The following is a 16,504-nucleotide window of genomic DNA, read 5'->3' as shown; positions in this document are numbered from 1 at the left end:
GCATATCAAGACCACTAATACGGATCGAATCTCTTCTCTCTTCTTTTCTCTCTCCTTATTTCTGACCCTGTTCTACCTCTGGTTGCAGCCCCAATCACCGGTCCATATCTCGGTCCTTCATCTTCCATATCTTCATCCTCATCCTCGTCTTCGTCTTCCGTTTCAATCTCACTCTCTTCATCTTCCATATCGTTATCATCGTTATCATCTTCCAACGGATCTCTACCATCATCATCGTCCACCGCATCGTCTCCCACCACCAATCTCTGCTCGAGGGAGGATAAAGACCATCCTGAGAGGACACCGTCCTCTGATCCGGTGTAGATGGCCTCGTTGGTCAGGTCGTGATGTATTGCTCGGATAACGTCTTTGTGTCCCCTTGATGGGTTGGGGTTGGTGAGGAAATAGGAGGATGGGGTGTACGATTTGGAAGTTGGCGAATAGTGTTGGATGATCATGTCTCCTCTGCGATGAGGATCAGCAAACGTTATCACATTTCTGCTTCATCATCTGTGAATGGTCTTGTCCGTTCCCGACAGACTATTCCTGCTTCACGGCCTCGCCACGAACGATAGCGTCCATAGAGCAGAAAAGATGTCCACAAGGGTGAGAGAAGATGAAAGAGTCAAGCCAACTCACTCGTTCGTGCCGACCGAAACGATCGGTGCGCCCGATTTGCTCACTCCGAGGGAAGGGGTGACGTCGATCAAGTAGTCTGACTTCAGGTGTGTTTTCGATTGTCTCTCCTCTGCAGCTGTTTGAGTGGTGTTCGGTCCTAGTTGTGGGAGTTTGAAATCCTTGAATTTGAACAGATCGCTAGGATATTCGATGTGATTTTGTAGCTGTCCCAGGAAGGCAGTCAACATGGAATGTGTAGGATTCGCTGAGCGAGGGGATCTACATTCGTCTAGATGACGAATTGAGCTCCCCCTCCACCACACCACTCGCACTCACCTCCAGTTCCTCTTCGTCACCTTTACCCACATCCCAGATGGCCACCGCATCCATATCGCTCCTTGCCCAAACCTTCATCTTCCCCTTGTGCATATATCCTCCAGCATCAGCGATACTCTGTCCCCAATTATCGGTCGCTACGACCGCTTCGTCCTCATCGCTCTCTTTCATATTCGACAGCGCCACCAGTCCATCCGTCGAAGCCGATAACAATAGTCGATCAGGAAGGGGCGGTCCGTTCGACGACGACGATGAGGAGGAGAGAAACGTATTTGTCGAAGGGAGTAGTGAGAGATGGGTGATATCGTCTGAATGGGTGGACGAATGGGTGTAGGCGGGTACAGAGGGGTGTCGTGTGTCCCAGAATAAAATGTGGGATTCGGAAGAGACCAGCTCTGTACCTCCGATGACGAGGTGGTCTCGCTCGGAAACGGTGAGCGCGAGGACGGGGATAGGTTTTCGGACAGATGCTGCGGGGAGTGAAGTTCTTCAGCTTAGTTGGTTGTCCGAGATGCACAAGTCAATACGATGATTGTAGGATGAGATCAAAGTAGCGAGTACTCAGGGGACAAGGGGAAAGTACCAGCCCAACTCACCCTTGATCACAGTCGCAGCTCTTCTGGTCCTCTCATCCCATCGAACCACCCTCGCATCTTTCCCAGAACTCCATACAGCTCCCTCTCGATCCGTAGCGATCGCACTGATCAAACCTGTATGTCCACCCTGGAGCTGCTCTATCGGTTGAAGCGTCTGGTTGTCCACTATGGTGATGGAGGGACTCGGGTGTCGGAGGAGGAGATGCGGGAACGAGGCTGAAGGGGTGATCGATAGGATGTACGGTGCTGGAGGGGGAAGCGGGGAGGAGAGCGTCGCATAGGTCATGGAAGGAGGTGGAGGGGGCATCTTGGATGATGGATAAAAGAATGATGATGCCCGATCGAACAGATGCAGAGAAGAAATGACAAAGTCGTTGAGAGTGAGATTTGGATGGGATCTTCGAACGTTGCGAAATGATGATTTCTGAAATTTCAGAAAAGGTTACCACGACAATACATCTTCTTCCTCTTCTTCTGCTTTTTCTTACCACTACCATCTGTCTTCTCGCGACATGTCTATAAAGCAACCCAAGCCAGTACAGATACGACTGCCTTTCACCGTCCCAAGGCCCAATCACTCCACATTGACACCGGCAAAGACTTGCGGCATGTTCGTGAGCCTCTCCTCTCATCTTGACCGATTCTGTCACAATTCGCTGACTCAACACTGTCTGGGTTCTGTATCGAATGCAGATGTCGAAAGAAAGATAGCAAATACACTTGTCCAAGATGTAATGTCGCGTACTGTTCTCTAGACTGTTTCAGAGACGAGGTCAGTTCACCAGGTGCCCCTCACAACAATGCATACAACGAGGCTGGATAAGCTGACAGAACCCATAGAGTCATGCTCAATGTTCTGAACCATTTTACAAGGCCACGGTCCTCGATTCGATCGCTTCCGATCCCAAGGCGGGTTTCGATGAGAAGAAAGGGATGATGGAGATGTTGAGGAGGTTCGAACAGGCTCAGGCGGAAGGTGGCGATGCGCTTGCTGAGCTCGAAGAGGATGACGAAGACGAAGAAGAAAAAGAAGATCCGGACGATGAATTGGCGGAAAAGTTGGGAGATATCAATATAGGTGAGTGGGGGTTTTGTCGAAGATGCAGCAAACAAATATCGTCGTGATGACATGGGACTGAGGAGTACGGTACCGTCGCTGACTGTATTGCGCTGGACAGACCAAATAGACAGTAATCAACTATTCCATCTTTTACCTCCAAAACACAGAGAAGCCTTTCTAGCGGCCATACGGAACCCCGAGTCAGAAGAGACAAAGGCTCTAATCGAAGATGCGGCGGCAGGCGCTGAAGGAGAGGAGAATGCTTTGGCCGGACCATCAGTCTTGCCTTGGTGGGAGGGGGATGGAGAGCTCGGGTCGGACGACTTGGAGTTGGAAAGTGCTTCTTCACCTGAGATCATTTCGGACAATGTCTTGGCTGGAATCTCTCCTCCTGCTGGTATAGGCAAGAAACTGGCCTTCAATGCAATTGCCATATGGTGAGCTTCCTTGCTTTCTCAGGGAGTCTCCAGACATGGAAATTGACGGGTGAACCATGTAGTCTCGCCTATGTCCATACCTTGCTTTCGTTCCGACTACCATCTCTGGATCCCACCTATCTCTCTGCACAAGAGGTTGAATCGGCAGGGCTAAAGGGCTACCTGGGCCAGCTGGTACCGTTTCTTGTGGACGCAAAATCAACTGTACGACACGAGACTTTGAGTTTTGCTTGGGGCAGCGTCTGGGAAATCATTGGCTCGGATCAGGTGAGTGACCACTTGCTTCCAAACGGTCTCTCGGATGGTCCCGATTGACGAGGTTTGAATAGACATCACCTTCCCCTTCAATGTTACACCATCTTCTTTCGACCCTCCCTCAACTCCTTCATCCCCCGATCCTAGCCTCATCACCCCCAAAGATCCTCCTTGTCCTCTCCGATCTATACTCATTCTTTTCGAAACCCAAAGCCGGCGGAGCAGTTCCTCGAAAACTAGCGTTTTACATAAAGGCTTTGCAACAAGATCTAATACGTCAAGATTGGTCAAGTCTAGAACATGAGGTGAGCAAGGAGCTGGAGAAGCTACAAGCGGAGAACGAGGATGTGGGACCAGTCACAGAGCAAGATTCGAGAAAAACATTACAAATCGTTTGATGATGTGGTACAACTTCACTATGTATCGGGGAGTATCTTCAAATCATGATGATTTATCCGAGAAAACGATGCGGTATCACGAACAAATAGAGGTCAAGCCCCAATACTCGAAGGACGCGCAGTAGCGGCGGATGTACCAGTCTTAATCGCTTTCAGACGGTCCAGAATGGAAGGTGGTGCGGGCGGAGCCTTACGCTTAGTGGTCCTCACTTTCGCGGTATCAAATTCCTGGTGCAGCATGGTCAGACGACATTTGACTTGATCTATAATGCGACTCACTTCCAAAACATCGATGTAGGCGGTCAACACCCTGCCGAGTTCGCTCCTTTCGACCGATCCGTCAGCCGCCAAGTTGTACTGGCGAACCAGATACTCGCGAACAATCCCTGCTTTCTACTGCCGAGTCAGAAGAACAACGTATAACTCGACCGTCGACTTACTTGATTTATGATCTCGTAATGTTTATCGGTAAGGGAGAGACGGCCTCGTGGTCCCGAGCTTGTATTGGTAGCAACTGAACATGATTTCTTCGCCGAAGCGCAGAAGAGACACCTGCCAAAAAGAAGAAGAAACAACCCGTCAGAACAATACGTAAGCAAAAACTACTCAACTACTCACATCCACAAGATGTTACGATCCGAACCGATCGGAACAATGCACTCTCTGGGAGCAGTACTATTGGAACAATTGCCACAACAATCTGAACGACTTAGTGATGTTGTGTGTCGACTTATACTCATACGATCCATCGAGTACGGCGAAGAAATCACATCTCGCCATAACTCGAAGAGCGTGATCGCACTGAGAAACGCTACCAGTCCAGGGACCATTTCCACGAGGGCGAAGAAAATTGTTGAAATATTGCTGTTTACGAGCGAAAAACAACGCGACATCGTCACAGGTTGAAAAATGGTAGACATAATAATGGACGAGTCACTTACTCGAATCCGATCGTCGTCCTGATTGATGATACGGTAATTCGACACCGATCTATACTGAGTAGGGAGACGTATACTTGGATTGGTAGGGGGAGAAACCGTCGGCGGGATCACCAACTTGTCGTGCCCAAATGCGGGAAAAGGCGGCCTAGCTGGAGGGGAGACGACAGCCGTCGTGTTCGCGGCAGTGGAGGACGACATCCTGACTCGACCGCACTACCATCCAAGGTAGTGTGGGGACTCGCGAAAGAGAAATAAAACGAGAGAGGGATGGGGAGAACGCATGCACTGGCGGAGTTCAAGTGTATGGTCAGCAAATCGGAAACAGAAGCAAGAACGAACAGTCCGCGCGCCCGAGATCATACCGTAAACGGCAAGAACGATAGCGAATCCGAATTTTAGTAAGCACGCTCCTTCCGCGCAGAGCTCAACGAACACACAACACAGAACAGAACAAGACATTATTGGCGACGCTGCACGAGTCGTCCACTCGTGCTTAGAGGGGGCGACTGTCATAGACCGGACAGCGCTACGGCCGAAGACAGAGACCGACGGCATCGAGATGCCTAAGTCGAAAGTGGGTATGCGCTTCAAGATCGGTAATCATTCGGGAACTCCGGAATGACATGGGAATGCTTTTCTAGGCCGCAGTCGTCTCAGTGATATGATAACACGGGACCCGTATCTATATTTCATACATCTCTCCTCGAGCAATGTTTTCCTTGTAAACCAGACCCAGAAACTGAACCTTGTCACGTGTCAAATCGCTGTAGAAGACTTAGGGAAATCGACCCTTACAGTTCATCGACCTGATCTGATGCATTAGGAACCTTGAGGCGGTTCACGTTATAGAGTGGATAATGTGTAATGCATGATGCTTGATACGTGTTCCTTCTGCCAGTGCCTGTTTTCGTTATATGATCTCCCTATGCAGTGATGCTAGTCCCACCAGTCGCCAACCAGTCCTTGGTCTTGGCACATTTTGGGTTGTTGCACCCCGGACATCTCAATAACAACTGTCTGCCTGTCGGACCCGCACTACCGTCTTCGTACGATTTCAGATGATTCGACATGAGATCGGCAAGAGCTCGGATGAAGATGGGAGAATCGTTGAGGGAAGCCGCCCGAGTGAGGTTGACGCCGAGCTGAAATGAAAAGTATAGCAAGGTCAACTTTTGAATGAGGAAAGTGCACACTTGCAAGACAAACCTTGTCTGCCTCCTCCTTGACTTCGATATCAAGTTCGTACAGAGTCTCAATGTGATCGCTTGTGAATGCAATTGGCACAAGACAGATATCCTTGGTGCCCTGCTTGGCATAGCCTTCAATGGCCGCAGCAGTCTGGGGTCCTTGCCAGGCTTTAGGGCCAACTTTGGACTGCCACGTGAGTCGGTAGCTGAGGGGGCAAGAAGAATTCAGCTTCCGGGGATGCGGAGTGAGAGGTACTTCGACAACATACGGGTTGGAGAAACCGAGCTTGTTCATGACGGCGTAGACTGTAGCAGCAACTTCAGCAGTGTATGGATCTCCTCGGCTGTAAGACGGGGTCAGTTGGAAGCATCGGTATATATATACGACTAGCTAGCTCACTTGACGATATCGAGAGGAAGGGAATGAGCAGAGAAGAGAATGACCACGTCTTTCCTCTTGTCTTCGGGGTATGTGGCAAGCGTGGTCTTGATGTTATGAGCGAAAGCCTATTTCGACGAGTGTCGGCAGAGACACGACACATTTTGTAGGTCAGAGTAAGAGCAATATTTCACTCACCTCGATCAAGCCTGGATGTTGTGGCCACCTGTCCAACACACTCCATTCTACCTCACCTGACCCTCCCCATCCCTTGGCCTTGGCCACTCGATAAAGCTCATTCAAACTACTGCCCGTCGTCGAACAACTGTATTGCGGATATTGACTGAACGCAACCGCCCTCTGCACGCCGTCCCTCTTCATCTCCTCCGTACAATCCTCCGTCAACGTTTTCGCGTATCGGAATGCGACGTAGGGCTTATGAGGTGCCGTCGAGGGGTTCAGTTCGTCCAGTAATGCACACATCGCTTCGCCTTGGATCTTGGTCCATTTGAGGATGGGAGAGCCGCCGCCGATTTCGGTGTATTGCTTTTCAATTTGAGGCGTTCGACGTCGTGCGATCACGGGTGCCAGGAAGGATTGCATAGGTAGGGGTATGAGGTCGTGGTCGTGGAACAACCGGGATAGGAAGTCGTGCACTTCAGGTACCTACACATAGAGGTCAGTTGACATGTGCTGTCGTCCACCAGGTGCGAGACTTACGGTCGTTGGTCCACCCATGTTCATCATGACGATGGCTGTGGTGGAGATTAGCAGAACGTCAGGAATCGAAGCAGAAACGACGGACCTGTGGGACTGGAGAGAGGTAGGACATCAGTGGGTGGTCCAGACTGCTTGAGGACCGGAATCGCACTCACGGCTTGGAAGCTTGTACCGGCTCATCTCTTACCGTCGCCAACAATCGTCTGGACGTCAGAGGTCTGAGGGTTGTCCTTGACGAGGTGGCAAGGTTCGATCTCGCGAGAGCTGTCATCGGTCTTTGGGAGGTCATCATGTCGTGCAGCGAACCCAAGGAGGCTTGACAGATGATCAATGACAGACGATAGGAGGTGGAAAGGTGAGGGGTGAAAAGTTGGAACAAGAAGAAGGTACGATGATCGAATCGGGGATCGCCCATTTCATTCGACAAGCGCCGCGGTAACCGACCATTACAAAGACATGAATCAGGTTTGTAATCCGGGATTAGCGGGATCAATCCAGCCTAATTCAAGTAATCACAGATAGCCTTACCCCACAACAACGAGCAATGATGATGACATGCAGACAAAACACACACACGCAACAGCGAGTGACCTCCACGTCTATATCTATATCTACCACGACAGCACACTCATAAAGCTCATCTTCACAAACTTGATGTTTTGAAATCCGACACGAAAGAACCCTTCGCCACCTGCGCTCAACTCGTCCACAATGTCAGCATCAGCCCAACAATCGTTCCGAAGTCAACTGTCCGGATTCAGATGGGCCAACTCGGTCCAGGACGACTCACAACCCGTCGCTTCAGGACCGGGTAGCAGCTCCGCAAATCCCTTTGGGAGAGTATGGAGCTCGATGTCGGGATACATCCCACTGAGGAACGAGGGGCGAAGTCAGGAGGAAGAGGCTTATTTCGCTCTGTCTGTGAGTGACGAGGTGTCGCCATGGTTTCCAAGCTCGGTAGTAAGCTGATTGGATCTTCCTGGATCAGAGATGGGAAAGGTGAGATATGATCTCACGACGCCTGTGAAGGACCGAGTCGCTGCTATGTGTCGTTTCCGTTGAGTCTGAGACTGACCCCTTGTGTCTGCCAGATTCCTCGGCTTCCTCGCGTGCTGTGCTGGCGGCATGGCCTGCTTCGGCGTAGCCTTCCTCTTCCTTCCTATCCGTGAGTGACATCCTCTCTTGTCCACCTGCCCGAGCTGCCGGTCAGACAAGCATCCTCGAACAATGCGTATCCGTGCAAGCTGTTCTTGACGAAGAGAATCGCTGATAACGGATCTCTGCGTCCAGTCGCCATAAAACCTCGTAAATTCGCTCTAGCCTTCACCCTAGGCAGTCTACTGTTCATGCTGGGCTTCGCTATCTTACATGGACCTTGGAACCGTGAGTGGGCCGGTACTTCTGTCCTTCGTCTACATCACACATCCAAAAAGCAGACTGTACCGACGATCTCTGCCAACAATCCTTATTTACTTACCCCCAGACCTCAAACACATCTTATCGCCCGAACGTATCCCTTTCTCGTTAGCCTATTTCGGCTCCCTCTTCCTCACGCTCTTCTTCGCCGTCGGCGTAAGATCCACGATCGGGACCCTCGTCGCTGCCATCATCCAGGTGGTGGCGCTGTTGAGTTACCTCGCTGCTTATTTCCCAGGTGGAATAACGACGTTGCGATTCGGAGGTCAGATGGCTCTCAGAGGAGCGGGGAGTCTGTTGCCTATTTGATTGGGAGGTGACGTGGAGTATGGTCCGATGGTGCACAAGAAGGGAGCTGGTCACAATACAGCTACGAGCAGAGAATCGGGATCATATCATTCTCATCACAAAACGCACATTTCACGATACAAGTACAGTATAATGGATTAAACAATCGGACGCGCGCGCATAGATTCGAGTCCTCGATTGACTCGTATTTTCACAGACCGCATCCAAGGTTCGAGGTGCACATCACATAACTTTCGAAGGCGATGTCCCGCCTGGCGTATCAAAGCAATCCATGTTTCATCTATAATACGGCGTAAACTAAAAACAAGCCAGAACCTGCGCATGCGGAACCGAATGGTATATGTACAATGCGATGAGAAGAGATGAAACCACCAAATCCATTTGCTCGGTCCCTTCTTTCCGTATCCTTATGCCCTTCCATCACGCTTTAGACCTGAATGCCGAGCTCGCTGAGGACCTGAGCTTTTTGTTCGGCTGACAGACCTTCAAGAATCCTCTTGAAACCAGACATGACACCGTCTTGATTTGTACCGCTACGAGTGACAAGGTCAGCGTCTATATTGGAACGCTCAAGATCCTAGGACTTACACCCAGGAGACCAATGTGTCTGAGCAGTACTCGTCTCGGACGGACTGCACAAATGACTCGATCGCCTCGCCTTGTTTCTCGATGAAACCAGCGATCTCGCTGTCGGAGGTGAGTTCGGAGGGTACGAATTGCGCCAACAAGGCTTTTCGGTCCGCATATGAGAGGTTGGGGTTGGCGGTAGCGAGCTTCTTCATGATACGCTGCAAAACAAAAGAGGTGATAAGCGTTTATCGTCTTTGTATCCAGAGTACACTTACCACTTCGCTCAACTTTCGCCTCAAAGACCAGTAGATTGCACGACGAGAGTTTTCCCAGTCACAAGGCGTACAGTCTGCCTTCGCCTTCATTCGGCCACTTCGGTCGTCTGCAAAGTATATTAGTGCAGCCCACCTGACCGGACAGCTTGCAACTTACGAAGATCAGCAAACTCGAGCGCGACCGACTGATAAGCGGGGGTGAGGTGTTTCTCCCTTGCCTCTAGCTTGGCGGTAGCAGCTGACTTCTCCTCGGCCGACGCGTTGGGGTGTTCGGCAGCCTTCTTGAGCTGCGCGTACTCCTCATCGAGTCGAGCCATAGTCGCCTGCACCTTTGGCTTTCGGTATTTGACTGAAACGCAGCAAAGTCAACGGGTGTCCAGCGGGCTGAGCTGTCGGATACTTACCTTCAACAATACCCTCAGGCTCCAATACACCACCACGCGAGTCATTGTCGACAAACATGGTCATATACTCAGGGTTGATCGAAGGGTCCAACACGACCCAAGCACCACCACGCAATTCACCGTTCGGTACGAGGTAAACAACGACAGGCTGCTTGTAACTGCTGAGTCCGTCGACGATCTTGGCGCCCTCCTTGAGAATCGCTTGAGCCATGTCCGACATACCTCCTGAGAATCCTCGGAAGTTTGCGAAGATGACAAGAGGAAGACCTTCTCGATTGGCGTCCTCGATAGCAGTAGCGGTCTTTCGCGAACTGTCCGGGAACCAGACGGTACCGGCGAGAGATACGCGGTTCTCGTGAGAGTTTTCGTTGGCGGGATCGGCGGGGTCAATTCGCTCGATACTTCTGGTTTCGGCGGCAATGACAGCCACCGGGATACCGTTCAATCTCCCTCGACCAGTTACGATAGTTTGAGCCCAGCCGCCCATGGTCTCGAAGAAACTACCGTTGTCCAGGATACCCGACTTCCAAGTCTGAACACCATCGACGTCCTCGGTGCAACCACACAGGAATTGGCGAGGGTCGTAGGCAGCCTTGGTAGGTTTCCAGTCCACGTTTCGATCCCAGTGGTCTCCAGTGGGCAAAATGGGGATTGCTCGGCCTCGTCGCTCTGTGGTTCTTGAAATCAGAAGAGATCCGATGAGCGTGGAGGAATCAGTACTTACCAGGAATGAACATCAAGTAGTTGACGATTTGCAGCGCGCCGTCCAGGTCACTGGCCGCGACCAAGTGGGAGATACCGTTCTTGTACATGATCTACCAATTGATTAGCATTTTCATGACAGATTCTGCACGGAAGACTTACTTGAGGACCACCCAATTGGATGTTGCTCGTGTAAACCTCTTTACCGAGGACTTTGTTGATGGCTTGCGCACCGGTCAAGATGATTGGCTGACCCTCAACCTGGACCACTCGTTGACCCAATCGAACAAGATAGGCACCGATACCGACGGATCGAGCAGTGACCATGGAGATGGTGAAGATGTCGTCGTATGCTCGAGAGGTTTCACCAGCGATGAGACCTGAACCGCGAAGACATTCGACACCAAGGCCCTCTTTGAGACCAATGATGGAGTCGATTCGATGTCTTCGCTCTCCATCAACCTCGATCTCATTGGTAATTACACTGCCGGCACCAAGGGCGTTCAGTTTATCGAGGTTAGCAGGAGTGAGGTAGAGATAGTCGAATCCTTTCTCGGGTCTGCCAGGCTCTCTCCAAGCGACGTCGAATAGACTCATGACCTCCTCAGCAAGGCCGATACGAGCACCAGAGTTGGCAGAAAGGTAAACTCGGGGCAGGCCGTGGTGACGGGCGTATTGAGTAGCCTTGAAAAAGTATTCGTCTTCGACGGGACCGAAGGAACCGATCTGATATGTGATATCGTTGGAGATGACGACCACTCTTCGACCCTTGGGGTACTCGGGGGTCTTCATGGTGAACACCCAAGCGACCATACCGCAGGTGTTGAAGCCAGGAGGTCGAACGACTTCGGTCAACTCGCCGTGCTCATTAAGCACCAGCTCTGCAGCATTGACAAGATCCGAAGGGATCTTGATATGAGGAATGAACTGTTGAAGGTTGTGCCAGGCCTTGTCGACAGCTTGACGGAAGAGATCGGGGAAGTCATAGACGTATGTGGTGCCAATGACATGAGCTTGGTATCGACGAGGTTGTAGAGACTCTTTGGTAGAGTAAGGGAAGTTGATAGGCTGGAGGTGGAATTGTCCTTGTTCTCCGATGGACTTGAGGATGGCCTTGCCCTTATCGTTTGTGATTTCCTGGTATGCTTCGTACTTGACGACAAAACCGGAGACGTTCTCGATGAAGGATCGGATAGGAAGAGCGTTACCTTCCTCGTCCTCAATGACGACTCTGATCTCAGCCTGAGTGACACGCAATCTCCACAATCGCTTGCCATGACGTTCAATGAAACCAGCTAAAGCCTCCTGGAGATCGTCAAATGTGACGTTGAGACTGTAGACACAGTTGACGCTGATGTGGTTGCAGTCGGCCTGTCTGTACTGAGAGCTGACGACTTCGAGAGTATCGAGAATATCGCCGACCAATCGGTCAGTCTCGGAGATGAGGTACTCCTTAACCTTCATGTTGCCCTGGAAACGACCGGGTCGAAGAAGGGCCCGCACGAAGAACCGAACGTCCGAAGTATTCTCCCTCCCGACAGCCTGATAGACATGGATTTGTCTGTTGGTCGATGGGAGAGGCGTGATCTTGAAGTTGGACAATCGTCCCAGCTCGAGTTGATAGGCAAGAGCGGGCTCAATGTTACGGATCGCCTCCTCTTCCTTCCAACTGCCATCAGCAGATGCCCGAAGAGTAACGTATGCTGGGTATTGGTCCTTTCGACAGATGACGAAGCTGACTCGGCGGATACCCTTTTCGACGATCTTAGTCGCATATTGGTTGGCAAGGGAGTGGAACCGCTCGTTGAGCTCAACGTCGGTCATATCCTCGCCGTTGAATAGTCGGAGAGCGACGTTCATGACATGAGGGTCACGAGAGTCGCGAGCATCACCACCGCCGTACTTCTCCACAAACTCGCTGTGGGAGAAAGGAGGGTACATTGAAAGAAGTTTACTGAAACCTTGCTCGAGCTCGGATAGTTGGTTGTACGAGGTCATCAGACCGAATCGCACGGGCTCCGATTTAGCGCTGACGACATAGCTGAGATCAGACATGCTTGCAATACGGGTGAAGTCTTTGGTCGAGTCGACCCGAGGGGTTTGAGATTCGGGTTGAGGTGTACCGAGCTTGAAACGCCAAGTGATGATGTGGGGCTCGCCATTCTCACCAGCCTCATAGTCGAGGTGCATCACATTATACACTCGGTACGCTCGTCGCACATACACTTCGAGAGCTGCAAGAGCAACCCAAGGGTCCTCATGATCGAAGAAGGTGGTGAGGACATCGAAGACCGTGTATCGTGAGTCGGTAACCTCCTTGAGGATATCGCCGGATGGGAGACGGTGGCCAGACCCTTGTGATCCGTAGAAACTTGTGGTAACAGAAGCTTTGAGGAGTTGCTCCAGCTGTCCGAGCCTTTCCTCGTAGCTGGGAAGGCTGCCTACAATCATGACCTCCTTTGCCTTCAACGTGACCTTGGCAGTCGGTCGACTGTCGAGAGCAGCGAGTCTGCTTAATGCGTCGTTGACACGACTCTCAGGGGTCACTGTCGCTCGAGGAGACTCAGACTTGATGATGTCCAGGAGCGCGAGGACAAGCTTGGTCTTGTTGGCGATCTTGCTATGGGAAAGGACAAGCTTGACAACCTCGTCGAGATCCTTGTTGTCCTCGCGAAGCTTGAGAACGATGTTCTCTTGCGTGCGAGCGGTGTCGGCGAAGGGCTCTTCCACGTCGGCGAAGTAGTGGAGCAAGTCAGCCCAAGTTTGCCATTCGTGGACCTTGAGGCCATGAGCGAACGCGTCGACCAAGGTCTGCAAAGGGAGGATAGATGTCCGCACTGCAGCGCGCTCCTTAGGCATAATGTTCTCGTCGATGAAGAAGGTGATCGCCCGGCTGAGTTTGAGGCTGGGGAATTCCAGCTTCTTAGCTCGGCAGGAATCGAGAGTCGATCGGATCTCGTCCTCGAGTTTTTGAGGAATACGACCGCTGAGAGCTGACATGACCTCCTGGGCGTTGGAGTATGGAAGATCGGGGTCTCGAAGAGCAGTTTCAACGATGCGCAAGGAAGTGAGGATCGAAGCGCTGTTGTCGTAACCGGAAAGGTTGTCGTAAAGTACTTCGAGGTGTTCTCGAAGACGCTGGTGAGGCTTGGTGCCGTAACGACCGTTCTTGAGCTCGAAAGTAGGGAGAATACCCTCGAATGGCTTAGCAAATTTGACTTTGGTGGGATCGTCGAGGGTCAGAATACCAAGCAACTCGCCAGAAGCGAGCGTTTGACCGGGTTGCTTCATGAACTGAGCAATACCACTCTCACTAGCAGTGACAGGCATAATCATCTTCATAACCTCAATCTCTGCGTAGGCGTCACCCGCTTCGATGTGGTCACCAGAGTCGATGAGGTATCGCACGAGCTTTCCGGGTGAAGGGCTTCGGAGCTGAGTAGGATCTTGCTCGTCCTCAATAACGGTCGTCTTAGAATCGATAGACAGTACCATAGCGCCGACCTCCTCTCGGAAATAGACAGTGTGAGAAGCACCCTCAAGCGCAATGAGAAGACCGCCGTCGCTTAGGCCGCGGCAGCCAACGAAGATCCGTCCACCGTTGAGGTAAAGAGTGAAGGAGTACATGGAAGATTTGGCCATGGCGAAGGAATATCGCACATTCTCGTAGATGAATTCGCTCTTGAAGAATGTCTGTAGCGAGTCCTTCGGTGGAACCTGACCCTTGTCAAGAACCGACTTGTACTTGGCAATAGATGCCTCTCCGGCGATGTAGGCCTTGACGACAGCACCGCAAACGACAGCGAGGACAGGGTCTGGTCGCTCGGAAGTCATACCCTCGGCAATGAGGCCATCCAACCACTGAGTGGTAAGAGTGTTGTTTTCGAACTCAGGTTTCTCCAGAAGTTTGATGAGGTACTCGACGGTCGTCCTAAACTCTCCTCGAATGCTGAGCTCCTTGAGAGCAACAACCATTGACTTTCTCGCCTCGCTTCGCTCCATACCGTAGGCAAAGATATGACCGAACTGGGAGTCGGCGTACTCGTGTAGACCACCGGCAGAGGAGACAGAGAAGTAACCCCAAACGTTTGAATTGGATCGGAAGTTCAGCTCCGTAAGATTACCGGATGAAGGCTTGAATCCAGCATCGGGGTTCTCACCAGTAATTCGACAAGCGATAACGTGTCCCTTGGGTGTGGGTTTTCTCTGGGTGTTCACTGACTCTGGCTTTGTACCGTCAAAGTCGATCTCGGTGATACCGTGAGGGTCCATACCGTAAAGAGTTCGGATGTCACGGATGTGGTGGAGGGGGATACCCATGGCGATCTGAAGCTGAACAGCAGGGATGTTACAACCACTGACCATCTCTGTGGTAGGATGCTCGACTTGCAGTCGAGGGTTGAGCTCAAGGAAGTAGAACGAGTCATCCGAGTGAGAGTATAGGTACTCGACGGTACCAGCGGAGACGTAACCGACGAGTTTGGCGAGACGAACAGCCGCCTTCTCCATTTCCTCGAACGTGTCAGGCTTCGCGATGGTGACGGGCGCCTCCTCAATGATCTTCTGGTGTCGACGTTGGACGGAACAGTCTCGACCGAAGAGGGAGATGGCGTTACCATACTGATCTGCGATCAACTGGACTTCGAGATGTCGGGCGGAACCTGCAAGCTTCATGATGAAGATGGGAGAGCCTGAGGGAAAGGGTCAGATAAAGTCATATAGCAAAGCGGCGAGTACTCACCTGGTACTTCTCCAGCGACAGCCTCGAAGGCAGTCTTGAATTTCTCTGAATCATCCACCTTTCGGATACCTTTTCCACCACCACCTTCACTGGCCTTGATCATGATTGGGAACCCGATTCTCTCCGCCCTATCTAATCCTTCCTCCCAGTTGTGCACACAGGCATCATCATAAGCCTTGTCGGGAACGGTAACGAAGCCTTGAGGGGACAACATGGTGTCGGCAATGCCGGTACCGGACCAGGGCATACATGGGACCTTGGCGTGTTGAGCGACAATGGTGGACGAGATTTTGTCACCGAGTGATCTCATGGCGGATCCAGGAGGACCGATGAAGATGATTTTGGATTTAGAGAGGGTTTCCGGCAATCTTGGGTTCTCCGAAGCGTGACCCCTGCGTCACGTCAGCAGGAAGAAAAGCAATCGAGAGTCAGGTCATGTCTCTCCACTCACCATCCTGCCCAGACCGCATGTACGCCTGCTCTCTCAGCGACATCGACGATCAGATCAACGTTTGCGTAGTTGTTGTTGTTGGTTCCACCTGGCACCTCGACGTATCGGTCAGCCATACGGATGTACTCTGCGTTGATCCGCAAATCCTCAGGAGTTGCCATAACAGTGAACTCGATCTGTCTGTCTGAGCCGAAAGTCTCATAGGACCATTTTCTGATGGATCTGATCTCCTTGACAGCGGCGATACCGTTGTTGGCGATGAGGACCTGGAAGCGTCTTAGTATTTCGCTAGGATGGATAGGTTGGGAATCTGCTTCAACTTACCTTGGTGATTACGGTGTGACCGCCTTGAGCTTTGACAAAGTCGGTCACTCGACCGGAGGAAGCAACTTCCAGTGAGTTTGCACCTGCGAAGATCACACTGTATCAGCTGGATGATCTTTCGTGTCCGATGCCATAACCCTCTGTGCTTGATAGAACGACCTCCGGCCTGCCTCGTGCGTCCCCAACGGTGGTCGTTAAGCGAATCTGCAAATGGCGCTGCAACTCACCGATGAAGTGAGCGACCTTTGCATGGTCGTATGTGTCAGACTGGCCATCCACGGCCGAGCCGTTGGGAGCGCCTGAGGCCATGATGAGACGGCTGTCCAGACGTCTGGGGGAGTAGGGATGTGTGGTTTAGGCTGAAGAAGCAAGAAGCGAGAGAAGT

The 16,504-nt window shown here is 51.7% G+C and overlaps 5 protein-coding genes across 5 annotated transcripts; 2 read left to right on the top strand and 3 right to left on the bottom strand.

The window, feature by feature from the left end:
* Positions 1–14: 14 nt before the first annotated feature.
* Positions 15–1,857, bottom strand: IAR55_006861 (uncharacterized protein; the record flags this gene model as incomplete). The annotated part of the gene is made up of 4 exons (XM_066949939.1): positions 15–465; positions 640–842; positions 955–1,424; positions 1,551–1,857. 4 exons carry the CDS (start codon positions 1,855–1,857, stop codon positions 15–17), a joined length of 1,431 nt encoding a protein of 476 aa, XP_066799631.1.
* A 205-nt stretch (positions 1,858–2,062) lies between these two features.
* Positions 2,063–3,700, top strand: IAR55_006860 (uncharacterized protein; the record flags this gene model as incomplete). Its single annotated transcript, XM_066949938.1, has 6 exons — positions 2,063–2,160; positions 2,244–2,322; positions 2,391–2,628; positions 2,729–3,047; positions 3,110–3,314; positions 3,377–3,700. 6 exons carry the CDS (start codon positions 2,063–2,065, stop codon positions 3,698–3,700), a joined length of 1,263 nt encoding a protein of 420 aa, XP_066799630.1.
* A 1,864-nt stretch (positions 3,701–5,564) lies between these two features.
* On the bottom strand, positions 5,565–6,945 carry IAR55_006859 (ferrochelatase; the record flags this gene model as incomplete). The annotated part of the gene is made up of 6 exons (XM_066949937.1): positions 5,565–5,783; positions 5,848–6,034; positions 6,098–6,172; positions 6,229–6,335; positions 6,406–6,873; positions 6,928–6,945. 6 exons carry the CDS (start codon positions 6,943–6,945, stop codon positions 5,565–5,567), a joined length of 1,074 nt encoding a protein of 357 aa, XP_066799629.1.
* Positions 6,946–7,638: 693 nt separating this feature from the next.
* Positions 7,639–8,652, top strand: IAR55_006858 (uncharacterized protein; the record flags this gene model as incomplete). The annotated part of the gene is made up of 5 exons (XM_066949936.1): positions 7,639–7,848; positions 7,916–7,926; positions 8,019–8,092; positions 8,218–8,310; positions 8,411–8,652. The coding sequence occupies 5 exons, from the start codon at positions 7,639–7,641 to the stop codon at positions 8,650–8,652; spliced, it is 630 nt and encodes a 209-aa protein (XP_066799628.1).
* A 427-nt stretch (positions 8,653–9,079) lies between these two features.
* Positions 9,080–16,428, bottom strand: IAR55_006857 (uncharacterized protein; the record flags this gene model as incomplete). The annotated part of the gene is made up of 11 exons (XM_066949935.1): positions 9,080–9,185; positions 9,241–9,440; positions 9,498–9,604; positions 9,655–9,846; positions 9,902–10,570; positions 10,626–10,716; positions 10,766–15,294; positions 15,345–15,736; positions 15,796–16,061; positions 16,120–16,202; positions 16,347–16,428. 11 exons carry the CDS (start codon positions 16,426–16,428, stop codon positions 9,080–9,082), a joined length of 6,717 nt encoding a protein of 2,238 aa, XP_066799627.1.
* Positions 16,429–16,504: the final 76 nt, after the last annotated feature.

Source organism: Kwoniella newhampshirensis, assembly GCF_039105145.1.
Source record: "Kwoniella newhampshirensis strain CBS 13917 chromosome 10 map unlocalized Ctg14, whole genome shotgun sequence".
Classification (NCBI taxonomy): Eukaryota; Fungi; Basidiomycota; class Tremellomycetes; order Tremellales; family Cryptococcaceae; genus Kwoniella; species Kwoniella newhampshirensis.
Note: the sequence above shows the minus strand (reverse complement) of the source record. Positions and strands in the feature narration are given on the sequence as shown.